Consider the following 23715-nt stretch of genomic DNA (forward strand, 5'->3'; position numbering starts at 1 on the left):
GTCTCTGGCCTGTACCCCAGTTCTATATGAATAAATAAATAAATCTTTAAAAAAATTATATTGATACAAAAAAGACCTCAAAACTAAGAAAACAAACAATTTAAAAAACTGGCCAATTTGAACAGGTACTTTATTAAGAAAGATGTAAAGAGAAAAAATAACATCAGAATATGTTCCATATAATTAGTCAACAGGGAAATGTAAATTAAAAACATGATGAGATATCTTTACACATCTATAATAATCTCAAACAAGCCAACAAAATCTTGATGGCATCAAGTACTGGGAATAATAGGAAGAAACTGGAATTCTCACAGTGAGTGGGTGTGAATGCAAAATGGTGCATTTACTTTGGTGATTTCTTATAAAATTAAAAACAGACACTTACTATACAAACCAAGATCCCACTTTTAGCTATTTACCCAAGTGAAATAAAAACTTATATACACAGAAAAATTAAACATGAGTGTTTACAGTTGCTCTACCTGTAATTGATCAAATTGGAAAGAATCCATTTACCTATTAGTCTGAAGAACACAAAAACTACAGAGGCTGGAGACAGCTCAGTGAGTGCCAGGGACTGGGGACTGGGAGTTGGGGTGAGAAAAGAGATTGACTTAAAGGACCGAAGGATGATTTCAGGTGGCAGAACTGTTAGTATGAAACTGAACTGTTAGAGGGAACCTGAATTTTCTTATCCAGCTCAATGTTACATCATGTTATACTGCACTGACTTTTTTCTTAATTTGTTTACTTATGCTTACAGAACTGGGGTAGAGGCCAGAGGTGTGGGGGGTTAAGAGGACTCACCAGAGGACCAGAGGACAGAGTGGGGAACAGAACAGGCAGATGAACTGAAATACAGTACTGAGAGGAGCAGCAGGCGGGTCAGGAGAAGTCCTCCACGCCATGTGGCTCAGCTCCCTGGCAGGGGATCGAACTCATGCTTCAGTGGCTTCAGAGAGTTTCATAATGCAGTGCTTTAACCCACTGTGCCACCAGAGAGCCCTGCATTGACTCTTAAGAAATAACTTCAAAAGGAAAGTTGTTGATCATTGTGAGAGTAACACAGCTGTAACCCATTTGGCCTAACGGTGTACACGTCATAGGGTGTATTTTATGTATGTGAATTCTCAGTTACAATCAAGTACAGCAAAACTAAAAACAAAGGTGAAAGGCTGTGGCCCTTCGTGCTCACTGAGAACTCCTTTTTGAAAGCATTGGAGTTCACATGTGACTCTTCACTCACCTCAACAAAGTTCGACAGGGCTACATTTTCAGTGTCAGTAAAGAGGCACGGGACACCGAAGACGGTGACTCGCGGTCAGCGCTTGACCACACCAGCCCAAATCGTGGACAATAGCTCAATGTCACAAAATAAGCAGAAAGTGGGAAACAAATGTGGGTTTTTTTAAACTTACTTTTCATGAATTAGTTTTTTGGTATCATCCCAAGTGACTTCTAAGCGGTTGATCTCTCTGTCAACTTCAGGTGCAAAAGCTACATCTTTTTGGGCAATTTGCTTAGCTTTGTCCTTCAACCAACATAGTTCATGCTCATGAGAATTCAATTCGTCTTCTAACTGGTTAAAAACTCTCAACCTACAAATGAAAAAGTTTTTTGCTAAATATTAGGTACCAATAGTTCCCTGCATAAAACATTTATGTATGTATATATACACACACATTTTTGACACAGGAAATTAAAGATGTATGTCAATTGATAAAGACGCTTTTAAAGCTAACTGCAAAACTCAGACTGTACCTCAGAAAACATTTAGTCATTCTCACTATTCACCTTCAATTTTCTGTGAAGTCTATACTCATTTATATTTTGCTTGGATAATAATACTTTTAAGACTTAAGCTGACCCAAACAAAGAAGGTGCATGCTTGCTGAGGTCATTTTAAGAATCTCTTTGTGCCATGAGGACCAATCCATGTAACATAATATTTAAGAACACAGTGTTTCATTCAAAATAAAATTTGCTTTACTGAACTCTGAAATCATATTTTTTTAAAAATCGATTTTTTGATTACCTAATTTATTGAAATAATAACCATGTGGAAATGATTCTTTTTTTTCCTTAAAGCATTGATATTTGAGCATGATAAAAAGAGGCCACAGAGAGGCTGCAGTTGATTTTTTCTCATTCTCACATTTTGATATAGTAAACTGTGAGTTTATAAAATGAGTGCACAAGAATTATTCCATTTAATTCCCCCAAAGTGGCTATAGGTGGAGATTACCATTATTCCCTCCTTACAAGAAGAGAGGTGGCTATAGGTGGAGATTACCATTATTCCCTCCTTACAAGAAGAGAGGTGATTGGCCCACGATCACACAGAGAAGTGAAATATGGCTGGGGTTTCATAAATCCTTTAATTCAAAGTCCCATTTTCCATAGACTGTGTTTTGCCTCCAGCCCCCTCTCTGCCTTCTCCACACCTCTGATTAAAAGTCATTGGGGAGAAACTTCTTGCCGGTATGATCTGGTTTCACCTTAAATGAATCAATACAAATCTCAGAGAGCAGCGTATTACCCTGCCAAGTTCCAGAATGTTCATTTCCTGTCCCTGGAAGATCTCTTTCTGACTATATTATCTCCACAACATCCTGCCGCTTGCACTCAACTTATGAGCTTGCTCGTCTTTTCTGCAGGGCTAACAGAACTCAAAAGGAGTGCCCTCATACTTTACCTCCAGAACTATACAATAATGAGTCACTCCCCACTCATCCTGTCTTTTCTGTCTCCTATCACTTAAAAGCAGATAATATAACCTCTACTATAAGATCACAGAGTGGTTTATCTCTAAGAAACCCCTGAAGGAAACCAGAGAAATTTATTTCTTAAATGCTCTGTTAGTCATGAATTTTATCCTCAAAATATGTTGTTACTAAACACAGTAATTTGAAAGTTCTGCACAACTGTTAATTTCAGAGCAAAAACTAACTGAACAAGGCACCCAGCTTCGGCGTGGTGGCCGGTTACCTCTGCTGAAGAGCCTGGCGTGTGGGCTCCTTCAGTCGCTCTGCGTCAGCCCTTTCTTCAATGTCCTCAATGCCCTTCAGCAGCTCCTCTCTCTGCTCCTGAAAGGCTTTTTTCAACATAGCCAGGGCATCTGCCTCACTTTGCTTGGTCCCCAGAAGGTTCTGGATCTTCTCTAATTCCGAACAGAGGTGATCAGCTGTATTTCTGCAGGAAGTCCTTTTCTCCGGACTCCCACCTTTAAGATGGTATTGAGCCTTGGAGAGAATGCCGTCGAGACTGATGGCCACAGTCTCCAGCCTTTTAACTTCTGGAAGAGCATCGTCTAGTTCCTTTGCTAACATGGCAGACTGCTTCTTGTCCATGCTGTTGGTTGCTTCCACCATTTGCTTCAGGCGGTGTAGCACCTCTGACAGAGAAGCGTGGCTCTGCAGAAACTCAGCCAGCTGGGACAGAGCCAGCTGCCGCCGCTGCACCACCTGCCCGGCCTCCTCGAACAGCTGAAAGCAGTCTTCCGCCTTGCCCTGCAGCAGGTGCAGATCCTCTGCCTGGCCCAGAGCGCACAGCTTCGCCAGGTGACCCTGCAGCCTCTGCAGGTCTCCCTTCTTGCCCTCCACCTCTGCTGCATGGTCCTGGAAGGGAAGAATGAGGAGCTGATCCTTCAGACACACTGGTGTGTATGACACAGCTACATGCAAGATTGGGGCTGTTCAGGGTGTTGTACATTAAATGAAAGGCATAGCATTTAACCTTCTAAAAACTTCCTGGTTTGTACATCTGTTATTACACAGAAAATCCAGTTCTGATTTGGAACTCAGTCTTTGCATGGGAAGGAATTTCTCTGTGAACAGAAATACTTCAAGGGAATTTTATGTAGCTATATATACAGAAATGGAGATATATATCTTTTGAGATCATCCAAATTTTCCACTTCCTCTAACTTAGCAACTATATATGCACATGAAAGCTGTAACATATATATGGAACTGTAACATATATGACCTACTGTGAGTGTGCCTAGGTGAGTGTCCATGTGCATATACACACGTAAATGGGCTGAGTCTTAGAGAGCTGGTAGGGAAACAGCGTGGGAATAGATGGAATTAGTCTCTCTTCAGAGGGAAGGAAGATGGAATCCTACGCAAGATTTAGTTGCCTGGTAGGTTACCCAGGTGAGACTGTGGTGAAGGGAACTTAGAGTCCAACCATCTCAGCAGGGGCCTTAGTAAGGGGAAAGTACTACAGATCTCAGTCTTGATGGCCATGGCCTACCTCTCCCCCTAGACCTGACTAACAAACTTGACGGGCCTTTTATTTAATGTGTTAGAATATTCACAAGTTTTTTCTCTGCCCTTTGGGATACCAATCCTGGCCAATTTGACAGCAAGTACCTAGCTCAACTGTCAAAACTGTTTCAGGTCATGGAACCTAACTAAGTCATTTCCCTTTAGCTAAATCCAAACAGTGAGTCTAGCATCTGGTGAGCTCCCAATAAAAATGTAATGCTTTATAACTTAATGTTGTTTTTGGCCCCTTAGGCAGCTTATCACTGAAGGTCAGGACTCCCAAGATGTCCAGAACATGCCTTCCCAAAATATGTCTCTGGCATGTAGATTATTCTGAACTGGAGCCAATCGAAGCCCTGAAGGCTTACGAGAAACTTCTACCGCTCTGTTAAAACACTCTTGAAGGCCCTGCCTGGTGGTGGAGCAGGTAAAAATGCTGCACTGCAAGCCTGCTGCAGCCGCTTCGATGTGAGTTTGATCCCCTTCCCCGGAGGAGAAATACAACTAATAAGAACTATCATAAAAAACAATAATAATAAAACACTATTGACAGGGGCCTCCCAGGTGGTGTGAGGGGTAAAGTCTCAATCCCTAGCCAGGGAGCTGACCCACATGGCACAGCAAACCTCTCCTGTTTCTCCCACTGCTCCCCTCAGGAGTATATTTCACTCAAGTCACCTGATCTGCTCCCCACTCTGTGTGTAGGTCTCTCACCACCCTGACTTTGGTCTAACTCCCCAGCTCTTCTACACAAAACAAACAAACAAAAATATTGATAGAAGAATGAATTTTGGAGCCATTACCCAGAATTGGATTTTTTTTTTAAAGATTTATTTATTTATTCATATAGAACTGGGGTAAAGGCCAGAGATGCGGAGGGCGAGAGGATTCACCAGAGACAGAGTGGGGAGCAGAACAGGCAGATCGATGAAGTATACTGCTGAGGGGAGCAGTGGGCGGGTCAGGAGAGGTCTGCCACGCCATGTGGACACCTCCGGGGCAGGCGGGGATCGAACTCATGCAGAAGTGGCTTAAGCTTCATAGTGCAGTGCTTTAACCCACTGCGCCACCAGAGAGGGCCCCAGAATTGGAGTTTTTAACCAGAAAAACTTTCTTTTGGGGAAACCTTTTTACATGGGAGGGAAACAGTTAACTACAGAGCATCTGGACTTCATCAGATGAGTCAGCTCCCTTGAAATGCCACCCCCCATCTCACTTTTTTTTTTAAGATTTATTTATTTGTGCATTCAGAACTGGGGTACAGGCCAGAGGCTCAGGGGCAGTGAGAGGCTTCACCAGAGACAGAGTGGGGAACAGAACAGACAGATCGACAAAGTACACTGCTGAGAGGAGCAGCGGGCGGGTCAGGAGAGGTCTGCCACGCCATGTGGTCACCTCCGGGGCAGGCGGGAATCGAACTCATGCGGAAGCAGCTTTAGATTCTCAGTGCTGTGCTTTAACCCGCTGCACCACCAGGGAGGGCCCCATCTCACTTTTTCAAGCCCAAGAACCCTGGGTCATTCCTTAGGTCAGGACCAACACCCTCACTGCTCTCTGTTGACTTTGAAATCCACATCCATGGGGTTCTCCACATGTATGTGGATTTGTTTTTTTCCCTCCTACAACTCTGTATGATTTTTAATTGGATAATTCAATAACCTGAAAAGAACCTCTCCTCATATCTGCAACTAGCCCAATACTTGATCCATTTCTGAGTAAAATATATATATATATTTTTTGATAGGATAGATACTGGGTCTTATTTATAAAAAAGGAAAACAGGCCCTCCCTGGTGGCTTTGTGGGTTAAAGCGCAGCACTAAGAAGCTAAACTACTTCAGCATGGTTCAATCCCCGCCCTGGAGGTGACCCACATGGCACGGCAGTCCGCTTCTGACCTGCCCACTGCTCCCCTCAGCACTGTATTTCACTGATCTGCCTGTTCTGCTCCCCACTTTGTTGCTGGTGAATCCTCTCACTACCCCTGCACCTCTGACCTGTACCCAATTCTGTATGCATTAGTAAATAAATCTTTTTTTTTTAAAAAAAGGAAAACAAATTATGCTTTGAAAATAACTTTCAAAGTTAAATGATAAATCAAAAAACTACTATCGTTATAGCATTGAACTTCAATATTAGTTTTCAACATTGAAACAAATTAAATTGGAAATCTTAAAATGGAAAGTTCTCATTACTTCACCTGAAAAATCAGTTGCTCCTCTTTGAAGAAACAGTGTCTTACAGTGACTGCTTACTTTGCTCAATTCATCTGCATAACACATTGCATGGACCCATATGCTCCGTTATCAAAACATTTACATACAAATATCAAATTAAACTGCTGCTTTTTATTTTTTAATGCTGCAACCCTTTGGAATCAAGAGTTCTTTTATGAATAAATCCCGCTTCAATCTTAATACCACACTTCACCTTGTGCCGAGCAAGAGCAGCATGAGGGTCCGCCACGTTCACCTCAGACGTCGTCTGCAGTTCACCAAGAAACAGCTTAATCCAGACAGAAAAGGAGAGCAGCAGCTCATCAAATTGCTGGTGTTCGGCCACCACAGACTGAAGAAAATGAATCCTATGTAGAGAAAGGTGCTAAAGTTAGACGTCCCAGCAGGACAGGGAAGGCGTCCCTGCCCTTTTAAGCCAGAGCAAGAAGGGGGTGTCACTGCTTGTGCCATAAACCGATTAGAATAATTCATGATTGGCGACCTGAAGACAGACTCTAAACTGCCATTAAGAAAAACGCGTTAATAAAATACGAATTTTCATTACAACGGTTCATTTCCTAATTTCAGCCTCTTACATGGACCTTCATGTTTTAATCCTGACAAAACCTAGGATGCCTCATCTTTTCATGCATAAATTAAATTTTGAATGTCTTCACATACTGTGTCATTAAAAGCCCTTTCTTTGGTCCCTATGAGCCAAGTGGCAGGCAGATTCTATTTGGTTTGATAGACAATTGCTCATCTTAAGGAGTGAGCATCACATCTTTCTGTAAACCTTCCCTGAACTCACTTAAATAGCCCTCTTTTTGCTTTCATAAAATTCTAAAATTCTGATCTCACACATTTGGTATCCACGTTATTAAATCTGTGCTGATCTGTGAGATACTTGACGGCAAGTTTTATTTATTCTCAAGCCTCCGTGTTTGATATGGTGTCTGGTACTCAGAGGACACCCAATAAACATTTGCTGATGTTAAATAATTGAATGAACACGGGTGACTCGGTGATGGGAAACCCACGGGGATTACGATTGAGATGAAAAATAAATAAATAAATAATTGAATGAATAAGCAATGGAACAAATATCAAGTCCATAAATGTACAGTCAGGAACTCCATATCCCAGGAACACAGAAGGCTCTATTCTTGTCAAAGCTCATAAATAATTGCTGAAAGAATGAATGAATTTTTAAAAAGTGACCAGAAAGGTTAAATACCTTATTCAAGATCACATGAGTAATCAATACCAATTTAAGGGTTTTCTGAAATATGAAAAAGGCGTTAAAAGGCAATTGGCAATCATCTAGTTAATTACTATATGATTCAATTTTGTTTCCATTTGATAGTAGTTTCCATTGTTTTCTACTAAGGTGTAAATTAGGGTGAAATGGATCATATGTTCATATAGGTCATGTGAGGTGTGCGTGTGTGTGAGAGAGAGAGATGTGAGGGAAATTTCTAATTGTCATTTTTCTCCTGTACAAAATAGCTTGGGCAATAGTTAGCACAAAGATGAGCAATTCTGCTATCTTCAATCTAAGTCAACTAATTGGATCATTTATCCTGATTATGAGACTGAAATTTTTAATTGAAGTTCATCAGAAATGCTAATTTTGAGCGCTTGACTTTTAAGGTGACAAAGTAGTGTTCTTCCTTTTTAGTATTATCCCCCCGTGGAGCTGGCTTAAAGAAAAGCAACCAAAACTATTATTTCTTAATTTATAGGCTTCGCATTTTAAAAATGAACATTGTTAAAAGCTTTTTGAAAGAAACCAACCTTTTGCTAATTAACTGTGGCAAATCTCTCCATCTCTCGTCTAACTGCTCCAAATGCTGCTTCATCATTTTCACATCATCTTTGGAGGCGACTGAAAATAGTGATTCCTTCAAATGCAAAAGGCTGCTATACAGTGAAGCCTGGGATACAACTTCATTTTGCAGCACCTGAACAAAACAGAACATATTACAGACTTCCCACCATGCGGTGTTCCAGGACACCACACTGCCGCCAGAGCCCAGAGCTGCTGTCCCCAGGATTTACAATCTCGTGTACAATGGAGGTCGCTGGGACCAGACTAAGGTTTCTTGGTATAGAAATGGGTCCATTACTTCCAATTCATCTTGAAAAAGGATACTGAAAACTGAATTAGTTTTTGAGTCTGAGTTCTATAAAGCTAGGCAAAATTAGAAGAGAGAGAATTTCTTTTAGGGTGAAGAAACTGAGTCAGCAGAAAATCAAAGAAAGACTCTGTGAAGCAGGACACACCTAACAACAGACACAATCGGACCAGGGGGTGCAGGAGCTTCCCCACGACATAAGGAGATGTCAGGCCAAACTGTGATGTATGGAGCCCTTTATTTTATTTTTATGCAACAGAACTCCTTATTTTAATCAGGCAATGACTTTGAGGTGCTGTGGGTGATGGGTAAAAGTTGTGCTTCTCACCTAATGAGAGGTAAAAGGTAAACACAGCTAGATCTCAAAACAGGGGTATACAGAGTCACCATGCAGAACAGACGGTAGACACTGGTGAGCTACAGGAGGAGGAATGAAGAACCAACCTCGGCTCAGACCTGGGTCTCCCAAATGAGAAAAATTGGAGTCTGAACTATCAGGAGGTCAGACCAGATGGCCTGTGAGTCCTCACAGAAGAGGCTATTAATATTAAGGCAGCCTATGACTGTGATCTGTGCGATATTTCCCTAGTCTCAGCCAAGGCCAAAACTGACTGCTCTCACCAACCAAGTTTTTAAGCACTTGGATACTACAGTAGAAACAGGCAGACTCTATAGATTCACGGCAAGATTCCCAGCTGAGGACTCTACCTCAACTATAGTCCTAATAGCTTCACTCCATCTATAGTTCTATCATAGCTCAGAGGTTGAGATTCAAGATGTTTTGGTTGGGGTTGGCCTATTAGAGGGTCACCATGGGTCCCCCACATAGCACAGGTATCCAGAGCACTGTGGGAAGCATGAACACTTCGTATTCTCTATTGGTGAAATTTTGGTGCCCGACAGCTCCAACCTATCACTCCTGACTGGTGCCAGAGCCCCGTCATCCAAACAGGTGCCACAGCATCGGTCTATAAAGAGAAGACCTACAATTCATGGATTAAAAATAAAGCAAAACAGGCCCTCCCTGGTGGCGCAGCAGGTTAAAGCACTGTACTGAGAAGCTAAAGCCACTTCCACATGAGTTCGATTCCCGCCTGCCCCGGAGGTGACCACATGGCGCGGCAGACCTCTCCTGACCCGCCCGCTGCTCCCCTCAGCAGTGTACTTCGTAGATCTGTCTGTTCTGCTCCCCATTCTGTCTCCGGTGAAGCCTCTCGCCGCCCTGAGCCTCTGACCTGTACCCCAGTTCTGTATGAACAAATAAATAAATCTTTAAAAAAAAAAAATAAAGCAAAACAATAACATCAACAAAAATACCTAGGCTTATATCCAGCTTCTTTTAGGTGGGTATAAAGTCAATCTAGCAAGACAAGAAAATAAAGTTCCCAACTACAACCCATAAAAGTGACAGAAGAATATATCATAACGTTGGGGCAAAAGCCCAACAGAGAAATCTTCCCCCAGGAGAACTAGAGAATCCGTGCTGAGGTCTAAGGGAACAGTTATAACTGTGTTGGGTAAATATGAAAACAATGATAACAACAGGAACAGAGTAAAGACTGAGAAAATATGAGACTGCTACAAATAGAGTGAACAGATCTAGAAAATGCTATTCTATAATTAAAATGCAGAATGCAGTGACTCAAGAGCAGACACAGCCACATAACGGGGGAGTCAGGAAGTGGAATGCAGAGTGACAGAGGTCTCACAGAGCAAACAACACAGAGGAAAAATAATAAGCACAAACTGTAAACATGTAAAAGCACTTTGGGATAACTTAAAGAGAAATAATACCCATATTGTGGAGGTGGTAGAAGGTGATGAGGAGGAGAGAGACAGAAAATTTATTTAAAGAAATAATTGCTGGCACTACTTCAATCCAGGAAACAAACCAGACATCCTAATCCAGAGTTTCAAAGAAAATAATACCAGAACAACATGTGCCAAGACACGTTATAATTAAGTTGCTGAAAGCGAACAGGAAAGAGGAATATTAAAAAGTACAGAGAGAAGGGCATCCCATAAGGAAACTCCTACCAGGCTGTCTGCTAATGTTTCAGTGGAAACTATAGGCAGGAAAAGATATTTAAAGTGCTCAAAGAAAAATATTTCTAAACTAGAGGATTCTATCCTGCTGCAGTATCACTCAAGACAGCATGAAGGGTAAAGAGTTTCACTGAAAAACAAAAATTAGGGCCTCCCTGGTGGGTCAAGGGGTTAAAGTACAGCACTATGAAGCTATTGGCAGCCACTGCAGCAAGAGTTCCATCCCTGGCCAGGGAGGTGGCCCACATGGCACAGCAGACCTCTCCTGTCTCCTTGCTGCTCCCCTCAGCAGTGCATTTCAGTCCATCTTCCTGTTCTGCTCCCCACTCTGTCTCTGGGGAATCCTCTCACCCCGTTCAACCTTGGCCTGTACCCCAGTTCTGTATGCATAAATAAATTTTAAAACACACACACAAATACCAAAATGGCAGTGAGCACTTTGTCAGAAAAATTACTTTACACTGAAATGACTTGGATTCATCAATTAAAAGGTACAGAGTGACTAAATAGATTTCAAAACAATGTCCAACCTTATGCTGTTTACAAACAATTCATCCTACCATCACAAGCAAGTACAGACATAGCTTGAGAGGCTGAAGGACAACCCTACAAGCAAATGATAATCAGAAAAAGTCAGAAGCAGCTACACTTATCTCAGATAAAATAGAGTCCCAATGAAAACAAATAATGGATGGAGGTGGACATTAAAGTATAATGTAGGGCATAATACAACAAAAAGACATAACATTATTAAATATATATGTACCTAATGACGGCACATCAAATGCACAGAAAGCAGTAATAGAACTGAAGAGAGATACTGACAACAGCACACTATGAGATTAAAAAAAACTTTGTGTTATCAAAAAGTCAGAAAAATTCCAAAGAAGAAAGAACATATCTATTTCCTATTTTCAAAAAGTATTGACTAACGGCCATCCTTGTTTCATTGATATTTCTAAATATCCTCCTTTAATTCCTCTGAAATATCACAAGTATTCAAATGTTAGATACTATAACACAGGATTTTCTAATACATGCCGGCAGTATGTCAGTCCGAAGTTCCCCATTACTGTGACTTTTAGATCAGAGCCGCTCTTCGTTTGGGGATCATAAAACCAAAGCAAGAAGTTAATTGGGTAGAGGGTTTTGTTCTTGTTTTTCCAATGCAACCAGCTAAAAGCATGCCATTTTTCCTTGAACTTCCTTGAACTTGCCTGTGTTAACTGAAGTTCACTCTCCACTTTGACTCTGTCTGCAGAAATGTCCATTTCTGGGGAACTGGCTATAGCTTCACACCGCTCTAGCCAGGTCAAGAAAGTCGACAGTTCTTTTTCGAGTCTAATGAAAGCAAAAATAAGAACAAACGTATGCACAATGATCATGCTAGGAAACTAAACCTTTCTGAAGTTGGAAGGGCTAACACTAGTCATTATAAATAACAAAGCGTTGCTTGTCCTATTCCTTGATGAGAAGGTACAAAAACAGCATCCTTTCCAATTCCAGGTATGTGTTTGCACGTGTGCTTATACCTGTGTGATACAGAAAGACCCACACACATCTCCACTCTCCAGCCTCTTCATGAAATAATGAGGATCAAGACCTTCCCAATGTCAGACAAGCGGGCTGGCCCATTTTAGTCTGGATTGACTATTTCCCATCAGTTAAAGGACAGCTCGTGCCGTGGGGCTAAGAGACCCCAGCTGTGGCCCAGAAGGAAGTCCGCTCACCTCTGCCAGTGGGTCAGCAGCTGCTCCAGCACCATCTGTCGCTGCTTGGCTTGAACCAGCAGCCCCTCGTATCTCTGCTGCAGAGCGGCGGCCTCCTGCACCGAAAGTTCTCTGCTGGCCACCTTCCGGGCGCTGGCTGAGAAAGAAGCCACTGTGCTGGCCAGCGACTCGAGAGCCTGACAGAGATCCTAGGAGGCAAATCCAGCACAGCAAACGCACACATTAAACATAAGACCCGTGGGGCTTCTCTGCTGGTGCAGGAGCTAAAGTCTCAGTGCTATCAAGCTATTTCTAGCTGTTGAAGTTTGATTCCCTGGCCACAGAGGTGACCCACATGGCACAGCAGACCTCTCCTGTCTAGCTCCCCTGTGCTTGCCCTGAGCAGTATGTTTCAGTAGATCTACCTGCTCTGCTCCCCACTCTGTCTCTGGTGAATCCTCTCATCCCCCCATTTCTGGCCTGCAACTCAGTTCTTAAATGTATAAATAAATTAAGAAAACAAAGAGGCCTTTCCTTGAGATTCATTATTACCAATGTTTCCACAGCAGGAGTACTAAGACCATCTCTACTTATGATTTGCCACAAGACCTCATAAGACGAAAGGTTCTTCACGAACACAGAAATAAAAAATGAGAATGGAGAGACTGTCCTCAAAATAAAAATCTGTTGTGTATCTGAATAATTTCTACTTTCCTTTAACAAATCCGATTATTTATAAAAATTCATTTTATGTCCCACATGTATTTTGAAAAATCCTACTCCTGATTTGTAGGAACTGCAGGAAACATAAGAGGATCTCCAGTAAAGGCATAGGAGTCAATAAGCATTACAGGTAGAGGGTAGCCGAGCTGCAGAAGACATGTCGTTAGGTTCACCACACCGATCAATGCATTCAGTTCATAGCAGAGGTGAGCGCTTTTGTTATCGTTACTCCCCCTTGACAGATTAGAAAATCAGGGGAGAAAAATAACTTGCTTTGGGAAATCCAAATTTAGAGCAAAATTAATTATGTTCTCTGGTATTCCATTATTCACTTAGTTACCCACTAAGAATTTCATCAACTTCAACTTTACTGCTTTCTTTCATTTGTGGGACTATTTTTAAAAATTACCAAAGTAACCCAAAATGCATTCTAGTCATTAATATTCACACAGGCTAAATTCCACTTTCCAGATATGCCTCTGTCAAGAGTGCTTCCTAGCTCTGTGGCCCCTTCTTCTACACGGACAGACATGAACACATGCATGAGCCACTGAGATGATGTAGACTCTCATTAATTAAAATATTTCTTTTTCCTATTTCTTTGTGCAGGATTCTCTTCACCTTCACTCCTTTCCCTACACTTCATCAAAAGCACCTGTTGGTTACTCTGGGAAACATCTCATGGTGACCTACATTTCAGGGACCAAACTTCCAAAGCTGGTCATTGAAAAATGTCCACTGAGAACTGTGCACAAATGTGTCTGCATAGAGTGGATTAAAATCCGAAATCCTGTGCACATGTTTTTATCTTCACATTTAATTTTTATAATGGTGGCAACAAATAACAGGGATTTTTGAAATTATAATTTGAAAATATTCCTCATGGAAAGAGGAATGATCACCGTTTTAAAGTAATATTCTGTGATATTGTCTTTGATGGTGACCTTTTTTGCATAATTATCAATATATCTTGAAGGCTTTTAAGTGAATATGCTTGCTCTTTATAATTCTTCAAGTAGCATCAGAATCTCTTTTCCCATAAAATTGTTTACTATGTTCTCTTTTCCAGCAGGAGTTATCAAATTTCTGAATTGATAAATAAGCAGTAAATGTTGAAGCAGACTCTTACCATATGTTCTTGGAGAACCTTGTAGGTTTCTGTAGCTGAAGAACATATTTTAATTGGATCAGCAAGTTTATCTTCAAATTCACACACAGACTGCTGGATCTAAAATGTTGGTGAAATGCAAAATGACACTGGGGAAAAATACATCAAGGCACCAGAGATAATTGGGAAAGTAGAATGCACTTTTTGGATAACTTCTAATGTGATGAGAAAATAGAAGTATATATTTAAAAATCTAAAAGCAGCACGGCCCTTTCCTTGAATGGAATACAACTGAGTCTTAAAGTTTATCTAGACACCAGGTCTAATGACATTTTTATATTCCTTCAAAAATGGTACCATCGACACATTAATCAGCTTAGTCATCTTGGACATCTTGGTCAACGATTGGCCCATTGCATCTTCTTATTTATTTCTGGACGCGTCATTGCATCTTACTATAATGCAATGGGAAGGAGGTAACTCTAGCACACATGGATCTCTTCTTACCTTGTTGAGATTGTCTTCAAACGTTTGTTGCTGGGACAGGCGTCCCAGGACAGTGCCTTGCAGACACTGCGCATGCTCTCTGAGCTCCTCCCAGTACCTCCTTATCTGCGTCAACTTGGCTTTGATTCGAGCAGATTCTCCAGTGGTAATAAACTGGGCGAAAGACTGGGCTTCTTCTTCCAGCCCTGTGATGCTGCTGATCTTACTTTCTATTTCCTGAATTATCACCTAATATTTAAAATAAGAAAAATGAAAACACCGGCTAAGCAAGCTGGCCTTCCTGAAACGATATAAATATCTGCAGAGAGAGAAAATTAGGAGAATTTTACTTAACTGCCGTGCAACCTAGACAGACCGTTAGAGAGCAGCTATGGACCCATAGGTGTTTGCTGAGCTCCTGGGGGGTGGGGGACAGATGTGCAGATCACAGCTGAACTCTACAAGCTGACGATGGTCGTGCCCACTAAATAAAGCAGAAAGAGGAGCCACTCCGGGGGACAGAGAACCAACCCCCTGCTCATGCTACGAATGAAGAGTCTCACCAACTGATCCAAGGAAGCAGTGTGTTCCAGTAGCTAATAGAAACGCTAATGTTGACATTCATTTAATGCTCTTAAACTGTGGTTAAGGATCATATTTCACCAAGTGGAGTGGTTTTCTGATCCACTCCTAACTAAAGCCAGTCTTTTCCAATGAACCATCTACTGGTGATACCAGTAGTTTCCAAACATGGATTGTAGGAGGGTCACCTGGTTCCTGTCTTCAGAGAGAGACTCCCTAGGTCTAAGGGGTTGGGGGAGACTTTGCCTTTCCAGTGCCCCACAGGAGATGCTGCCGCTGACTTGGTTCGGCTCTAAAACAGGACTTCCTTCTTAGCTGAGGCTCTGCGGGCAAAGCCACGTGGAACGATTTTCATTTGGGGCAGGAGGTCCTTGTATATGTTCGCTGAAACTTGACAGATCTGAAAGCCAGTAGGCTGCGTGTGTCTGTGTGTGGAGGGGTGTCTCTCCTAAACACAGGGGCTTATTTGTGTGGAAGAAAATGAAAACGACACTCTGAGCCAAGAGGGACAACTCATTATCAACTCGGTCAGAGATTCAGACAAGCTTCGATGTGAGTAATTTGTGGTAAGTACTATTACCCTGGGCAAAGCGAAATGGGGGGCTGCATGGAGATGGCACTAGGAGTCTTACTCTGGAGGAGACAGTGTGGAGTGATTTACATCATCAATGCCCGGGACACATTCTTTTATCTTTTTATTTCATAGGACTGACTTTAGTAGTACAGTGGATAGGTATTTTTTAGTATGAGCATTAAGACAATCTTTCTTCATTTTACTGTTTTTTTATGATTATTTTTAAAAGTGAAATTATTAATAAATTCAACAAAGATACACGTTTGAGTGCCTTTGATGTGTCAATATTATTTTAGGTGCTTGAACACATGATGACCAACGTCAGTGCAGTTTTAATATTTCCTATAACACAATCTGTTTGGAAATCGAACATGAGTCCTTTAGGCCAAATCCCACAGTAGAATGTGTTCTACTGTATCTTTGTTTACATCTAACAAATACAAATCTCTGCTACTCACATTCATCTACCATATTTTCAGGTAGTTTTCAATATCTAATATTTAAGATATCATGTTGGACATATTAAAATATATTTTTAGTCTGATGGCCTATAAATCCACCTGAAATGCTTATATATATTAAGAAGTACTAATATGTAATTATTTTGTTTCCTGAAGAGTAATTATAAGTTAACACTTGTTCATAGATGCTTTTCAGAAGTCCTGGAAAGTAAAAGATTTAAATAATAGCAAATGTATTATAGAGATCATAAACAAGTTGAAAATGTGCCCAAAATTTTAGGAAAAAAATGAGGCAAATTTATTGAAATGTGCTATTCTTTGCTTAGAATTTAGTGAAAATGATTAAATGATTTTTGTAAAGTTCTAAAGATGAAAAATTTTACGAATATTTTTTAGTGGTGTGGTATTGATTTTTCCTAGATTTCACAGCAGACATAAGCAGACAGCACTGACCAGACTGTCTCTTAGATTGCAAAAGACGCGTGCTAGGCACAGATCAGCTGCACAGCACGCAAGCTCAGCGAGGCAACACAATTCCCACTATGCACACGGCACTAGCTCTGAGTCATAATGTGAAATGTTCTCTCACCTTGTTATTTATTTTACTATATTTAATCAAATGAAAAGGCAGAGGGCTTTCCCTTCCAGCAACAATTAGCTGAGATAGAAAAACCGGCTGAGTTTTGAAAATGTGTCGTATCAAATTTTATAAGAGAATGAAGAAAGAACACTCAGAACTCACTTCCTTCCATTTTTAAAAGCTGTTTGAAAGCATGGATGATGAGAGTTGATGTATAAGGTTGTTTTAGAGCCGGGAACATCTCCACTAAGCCCCCAAGGTCAGCATAAATGAAAGCATTGTTTCCCCTAGAGAAAGCAATTTCTCCAACTCCTCCTTGTGGTGAGTGAGGGTAAATACCATAAGCCCTTGAGCTAGACATTTGGGGCGTCTTATAAAGTCCAGTGGTAGGTGATGAGTACATCTCATGTACTATAATGTTGAATCAATAGAGCATGTCCGTGGGGTTCATGCAAATGAAGGAAAGGAATAACGTAAGCATAAAACCATTTTAATGAAATTTCACACGATATTGGCTTTGAATGCATAAGTCAGACAATATTAACACACGACTCCATCTAAAGTGCACTGCCCAGTGTCAACCAAGACCTCTTAGCTCAGCATTTTGTGTGAAATTAGTTTTAATAGTCACAGAGGAGGAAAGATTTGTCCTGGAGCCAAAGAGTAGTTGATGAAAGATAAGAAGGGTGTTCTTAACAGCTAGACATGGATTATAAATGTAATGTGTGAGCAGGTCACCTTAATTTGGTTGACTTGCATTTCCATGGCAGATGACGAAGTTTCCAAGGCATTGAGTTCTTGCTCTTTCTCAGTTATCCAGGTGGACAAGGTCTCAAAATTATTGCCAAAATGATCCCACTTGTTTTTCACCATTTCCATGGTTTTAATACTAAAATTAACCAAATTAAGTAAATAAAATGCAAATCTTAATAGAGAACAACAATACAGTTTCCTTTAAATCAGCAAGTGAAAAGATAGTGAAGATATCTGTGGCCACATTGAAGTTTAAACTATTTAATCAAGACCAGAAATGCACATTGGATCTGAGAAATGGATCAGACCTTAAATCCTCCTAGCTCCTCTGAGAATGAACACTTAACGAGGTAACCTCGAACTATGTTATGAATGGAACTCTGTTGCAAACAAAATATCTCTGGGTCCCAAGGGGCCTGCACCGAGATATGATCTAGTCAAACTCTGCATGTGACTAGTACTTGCCAGGATTAATTAGTCAACGGCCCCAGAAGACTCCAGGCCACACTGCTTTTAGCAATGCCTATTGCTTTTAGCAGAGAGATACTGTGGAGATGGCTTATACTCAGCAATCTTTATAATGTGCATCTTTATGAGTCAAGCTAGAACTTGAGATCTGAATCCCATGCTGTCATGTAGAAACTGCTTCTTTCACTAGAGCTGCCTGTAGTTTGTAATCTAGAATGATTTCTGTTCTCCATAGAGTTCGATAGAGTCTCAAGTTCATAAAACTTTTCATACTTTTTTCTCATATAAGTCCCCCAATTGTCTTTAGATAACTTGGACTGTACTTGTAACTACTGTAGCAAACAGATCTCAACATGGACTTCCAGTTGTTCTATGTAGGTAACCATTTGATTATGGCTTTCTGTTTAGAAAAAGGCTGAGAAATAAAACAGTGTATCATCAAATAATTAAGTCCTCGGGCTAAAAATATAAGAAAAAAGCAAAGGAATGTCCCTGTTCACCAAAAGGCACTTGATGACACCATGAAAAATACAATGGCATCACTGATTGTCAAAGTTCATAATATTATAGTCTCAAATGAATCCCTTGGGAATGCCTAATCCTGTCATCCATACAGGCGATGCAAACTACGTAGTATTACAAGCTTCGAATAGAATAAAAATTCAAATGGTAGTTCTAATAAAAGTATGTTCCTTTCAATAAAAATCAAAGTTTTAGTCTCTCCATAATTTGAAGGCTAATATGTAATATGTTCTCTAAATTTTCAATTCGGGATTTGCTTTCAATAAATTATTTAACAAATGTCCATCAGGCAAATACATGGTGTTAATTTCAAGGTATCAATAGTATCAAAACAAATTTTAAAATCCATCCTAGACATTTTTGTCTTATATCTTTAAGAGTACGCATTAGTGATTTATCACTACACAACCTCAAAGTAAAAATATTCAGCCTTATTATTTTGAGGAATATTGGCTATGTCCTCTTGATTTTCCTCTCTAAATTTGTTTAGTAGGCATTTTGTATATGATAGGATAACATAGACCAAACTGTTGGTTTCTTTTCAGATAAATAAATATTAAATATTTGAAAATAAAATAGATTGTGAAGTTAATTTTTGGAAATAGTATGCCAATCAGTGACGATTTGAATACTGAGGCATTATAACAAGCTCTGTCTGGGAGCTTTGTGGAGTGGGTGAGACTTGGATGGTGTCATGTGTATTCAAGCTCAGAATCTATATAAATAAAGAATTTCCTCTTTCCCCTAACTAGAGATAACAAAGCAATACAAAAAAATATTTAAAATAATGTTTGTTTGTTTGTTTTGAGATTTCCTCCCCAAGGCATAAAGGCCACAGAATTTAATAGATATGGCTTTCTCATGAACACAATCAGTTTAAGATGCAAAAACCACATCCCTATATTTTTCTGCTCTGTGATAAATGTCAACGTCTATATTGTGTGCTTCTTGTGACACTTTCTTGTGAGTTGTGAGCTGTTTCCTCAAAACATGCTGAAATACACAGACACTTTGAGCTTTGAAAAAAATGTTTTGGATACAATATACAGGAAAAACTGTATGAAACTTTAGCTCAGAGAAGAAATTTTAGGACTTGTCAAGCACATACTCTTCTTCAAGCGTCTCTTCTAGTTTTTTGACTTGCTCTTTGATGGACTTGGCCTGCTGTTGAAGCAGCTGTGTATTCTTGGGCCCAAGTGGTATCTCTTCAGCTTCCTTCACAAGATTCTCAGCCTGAGTTGCAATACCTTCTGTTCTCTTAGAAAACTCCTAGAAAAGGATATGATTGTTAGGAGGGAATCTTACAGTAGTCTCTACCTGCAAATAAGCTGCACCAATGCTGAGTCTCCCTTAGAATAGATGGGCAGCTTGACAGGCTGACTCAAACATGCATAGCTATTGGTAACTTATAATCTCAGCAATAATTTTATCATGGCCAAAGTACTGTGCTAAATTATTTTCATTTTATATACACAATCAGATATCTACCTTCATAGTTAAGCAACAATTCATCCAATGTGTTTTTCTGTTGTTTCTGATTTGTTTATGATTTTAAGCTGTGTTGCACTAATTAACTTATGCACAAATATAGTCATTTATTACAGACCAGTTTGGTCACTGATTGATCTTCTTAATCATAGTAATAAAAGATTTCTAGGTCAATGAATATAACGTTTGCTTATTTAATTGAAAAATATTTTAGTCAATGCAGGTTCATGATAAAGAAACATTTCAGTAACCCTGAATAGAGAGCTAGTATGAGCTTTATGATATTCAGTTTTAATTACATTCATATATATATATATATATATATATATATATATATATATATGATGGAAAGAAGGTAAGTTTTGACTTATCTTAGACTCCTGGATTTGCTAACTACTTAGCTGCTCCACCTGGGTAAATTACTTGTAGGCTCTCTTTTAGATGTCAGTGTTAGCATTTCAATAACAATCTCATTTTTAAGGTTCTGTCACTTTGGCAAGTATCATTTTTTTTTGGCAAGTATCATTTTTTTTTATTATTTTTTGATGACCCTCACATAAAACAGAGAAGAAAATTGTCCATAAACTTCATATAGACCCTCCCTGGTGGCATAGGGGTGGAGTCTCAGTGCCTGAGTTGAATCCCCAGCCAAGAAACTGACCCACAGGGTGCAACAGACCTCTCCTTTCTACCCGCTGCTCCCCTCAGCTGTGTATTTCACTCAGTCTGCCTGTTCTGTTCCCCATTCTGTCTCTGGTGAATCCTCTCACCACTCGCACCTCTGGCCTGAACCCCAGTTCTTGTATGCATAAATAAATAAATTAAAAATTTATTTTTAAATTCAGCTTTGCGATAGCTACCATTTCCTGCAGAGCGTTTCCCAGAATTATTACATAATGCACAGAGGACAGAATTAATACATATTAATGTTTCTTCCTGTTTGAAGGACTAATACCTTCAAAGAAATATCAACATTATTTTAAAGAAATATGGTACAATTTGAGAGACTAAAAATAAGTAAGTACAGCTTCCACCCATATGGCGAGAAAGTTATAATATCCTAAATGTGGTATTTGCTAATGTCACAACATTAAGCTCTGTGGTTAAAAGCACCTACTATTGCTATAAGTAAACGTATAATCACTGTAGATTCAATTGTGAAGACTGTGAATCACAGCATGATCTCTCAACATCCTATGAATAAAATCATAAGTGTTAAATAAAGTAATAGTTTTTTTTTTTAACACCTTGTGCTTCCCATAGGCCAGGGAAATACTTGGAAAAAGTACAATTATTTCGAAGATGCATAAATATATTCAATCAAAGAAATTTTCATGGGAATTATGAACAGGGAGAGGGCAAGGAGAGAAAGCCAAAGAACAGAAATAAACAAATTCAACAAAATTAGACTAAGGCTCATGGTAAGACTGGATTTCTGAGCTCTAAGAAGACTTTGAGTGGCAGCAGGTACAGCAGCAATCTGGCCTCCGTTAGATCTGGTGTTGCAAGGAGGCTCTGGCCCTCACTAGCTGAGCTGCACACTCTGAATTTTCATTCCTTCATCAGGAATGTTGTTGATTAAACATTGAAGTTGTTGTTGAAGATTAAACATGACAGTGATAGCAATGCCCTCCCACACTGGCACAGAGGGCACACAGGCCTTGGTACAGCCACCCACGTGCTACGCTTAATGAAGGCTGTGCTCACAATGTCAAATGGGCAAAGGACGAGAGAACAATTATTCTAGATTACAGGCACTGGCGCAGTGGCCAACACACACATGAATATCACAGACTCATTTATTTATGAAAATACAATGTTGCAGCTAAGGGTGGGGTTCTGGACTCAAACTTTGGGTTTGCATCCCAATCTTACCACTTAGTAATCCTGCGATCTTGGATATGTTCATTAACAACTCTTCCTCTTATATTTCCTCATGTATCCACAGGATTGATAATGCCTACTTCTTGTTTGGGGATTAAAGAAGATGATAAACACCAAGTGACTGTGCCAGTATGCAGTGTATGTCTAGTATATGTTAGCCCAGATTATTAAACCAATCCCAATGACATAAAACTATTAACGAAAAAGAATTTAATAATATGAAAAAGGTTACATTTGTTTCATAGACAGGCAGATAAAACAATTTAAAGAGGGCCCTCCCTGGTGGAGCAAGGGGTTAAATTCTCAGCATTATGAAGCTGTCCGCAGCCACTGCAGAACAAGTTCAATCCCCAGCCAGGGAACTGACCCACAGGGGACAGCAGACCTCTCCTGTCTCAGCCACTGCTCCCCTCTGCAGTGGATTTCAGTAGATCTGCCTGTTCTGCTCCCCACTCTGTCTCTGGTGAAGCCTCTCATCCCCACCTCTCATCTCATCTCTGGCCTCCATCCCAGTTCTTGTTTACATAAATCAAATCTTTTATAAAAGAATTTAAAAATTAGTAAAATGTACCCACAGACAGAAACCCTGGAGGAAGCTGGGTGGACACACAGTGGATAATTAACCCAATGCATATGCATGTGTTTCTAAAAGGCATCTAATATATTTTTCAAGTATATATATAATTAGTAACAAAGTTCTATAGAGAGACTGAGCTAAGGACCAGAGTAAGACAACCTCAAAAGCTACCCCTTGGAAACAGACTATAGCACTGAAGCACCCAAAGCGTGAAGAGAGTAGGGAAGGAGCAGCAACAGCGGGGGAGGGAAGCACACTGGAGCCCGGGGCCAGTGGTGACTGAGAAATGAGTACCCGGTTGGGAGAATCCTAATGGTACCTCATTCAAAAGATATGAGCCCTCCCTGGTGGCGCAGCGGGTTAAAGCACAGCACTAAGAAGCTAAAACCACTTCCGCATGAGTTCAATTCCCGCCTGCCCTGGAGGTGACCACATGGCACGGCAGACCTCTCCTGACCCGCCCGTTGCTCCCCTCAGCAGTGGACTTCGTCCATCTGCCTGTTCTGCTCCCCGCTCTGTCTCTGGTGAAGCCTCTCGCCGCCCCTGAGCCTCTGGCCTGTACCCCAGTTTCTGTATGCATAAATAAATAAATCTTTAAACAATACATCATTATTATTCAAAAACTAATTTTCTATTTAAGTGGTTGATGAAAATCATCCAGAATTGGAAGATTCTGTAGCTTTATGGGACTTCAAACTCTGACTCAGTTAAGTTCATAGTTGGAGAAGTAATGCAAAATTAGCAGCATGAATGATAGAAACCTTCCACTGGTAAAACAGAAGCACAGGTATTTACAGCCCAAGGCTGTGAAGGGTGAAAACTTTCTTATACATCAGCAAACTCATTTCTGTACTAACTCCATCTTCTTATAAGCCCAAAGCACATGCTATAGGAACCCGAGGCCTAAAAGGTTACATTTGTATGATTCCTCTCGATGCCACTCACAAATTTATTCTCTGATTGAGACTATACAGGGGAGCTCACCAAGCGCATCTGTGAAATGCAATCTCCAGGACATTCCATGGGAGCCCCAAATACAAGACACCCAAAACTCAGTTGCCAGGGTTTCCACAAACAGCCACTTCTTCTGGTTCCCCATTTCACCCCCTTTTTCTGTGGCAGGCTCC

General features: G+C 40.4%; 1 protein-coding gene across 1 annotated transcript in view; it reads right to left on the bottom strand.

Moving 5' to 3' along the window:
* SYNE1 (spectrin repeat containing, nuclear envelope 1) overlaps positions 1-23715 on the bottom strand; it is a 424261-nt gene that overhangs the window by 242878 nt on the left and 157668 nt on the right. The window contains exons 32-41 of the mRNA XM_012735121.1: positions 19748-19908; positions 17635-17785; positions 14721-14948; positions 14235-14333; positions 12404-12591; positions 11891-12014; positions 8287-8453; positions 6704-6857; positions 2992-3620; positions 1422-1601 (exon numbers count right to left, since the gene is read on the bottom strand). Of these exons, the coding sequence (XP_012590575.1) occupies positions 1422-1601; positions 2992-3620; positions 6704-6857; positions 8287-8453; positions 11891-12014; positions 12404-12591; positions 14235-14333; positions 14721-14948; positions 17635-17785; positions 19748-19908 (2081 nt within the window). The remainder of the gene's footprint in view (positions 1-1421; positions 1602-2991; positions 3621-6703; positions 6858-8286; positions 8454-11890; positions 12015-12403; positions 12592-14234; positions 14334-14720; positions 14949-17634; positions 17786-19747; positions 19909-23715) is intronic.

Source organism: Condylura cristata, unplaced genomic scaffold (assembly GCF_000260355.1).
Source record: "Condylura cristata isolate star-nosed mole 26May11 unplaced genomic scaffold, ConCri1.0 scaffold00001, whole genome shotgun sequence".
Lineage (NCBI taxonomy): Eukaryota > Metazoa > Chordata > Mammalia > Eulipotyphla > Talpidae > Condylura > Condylura cristata.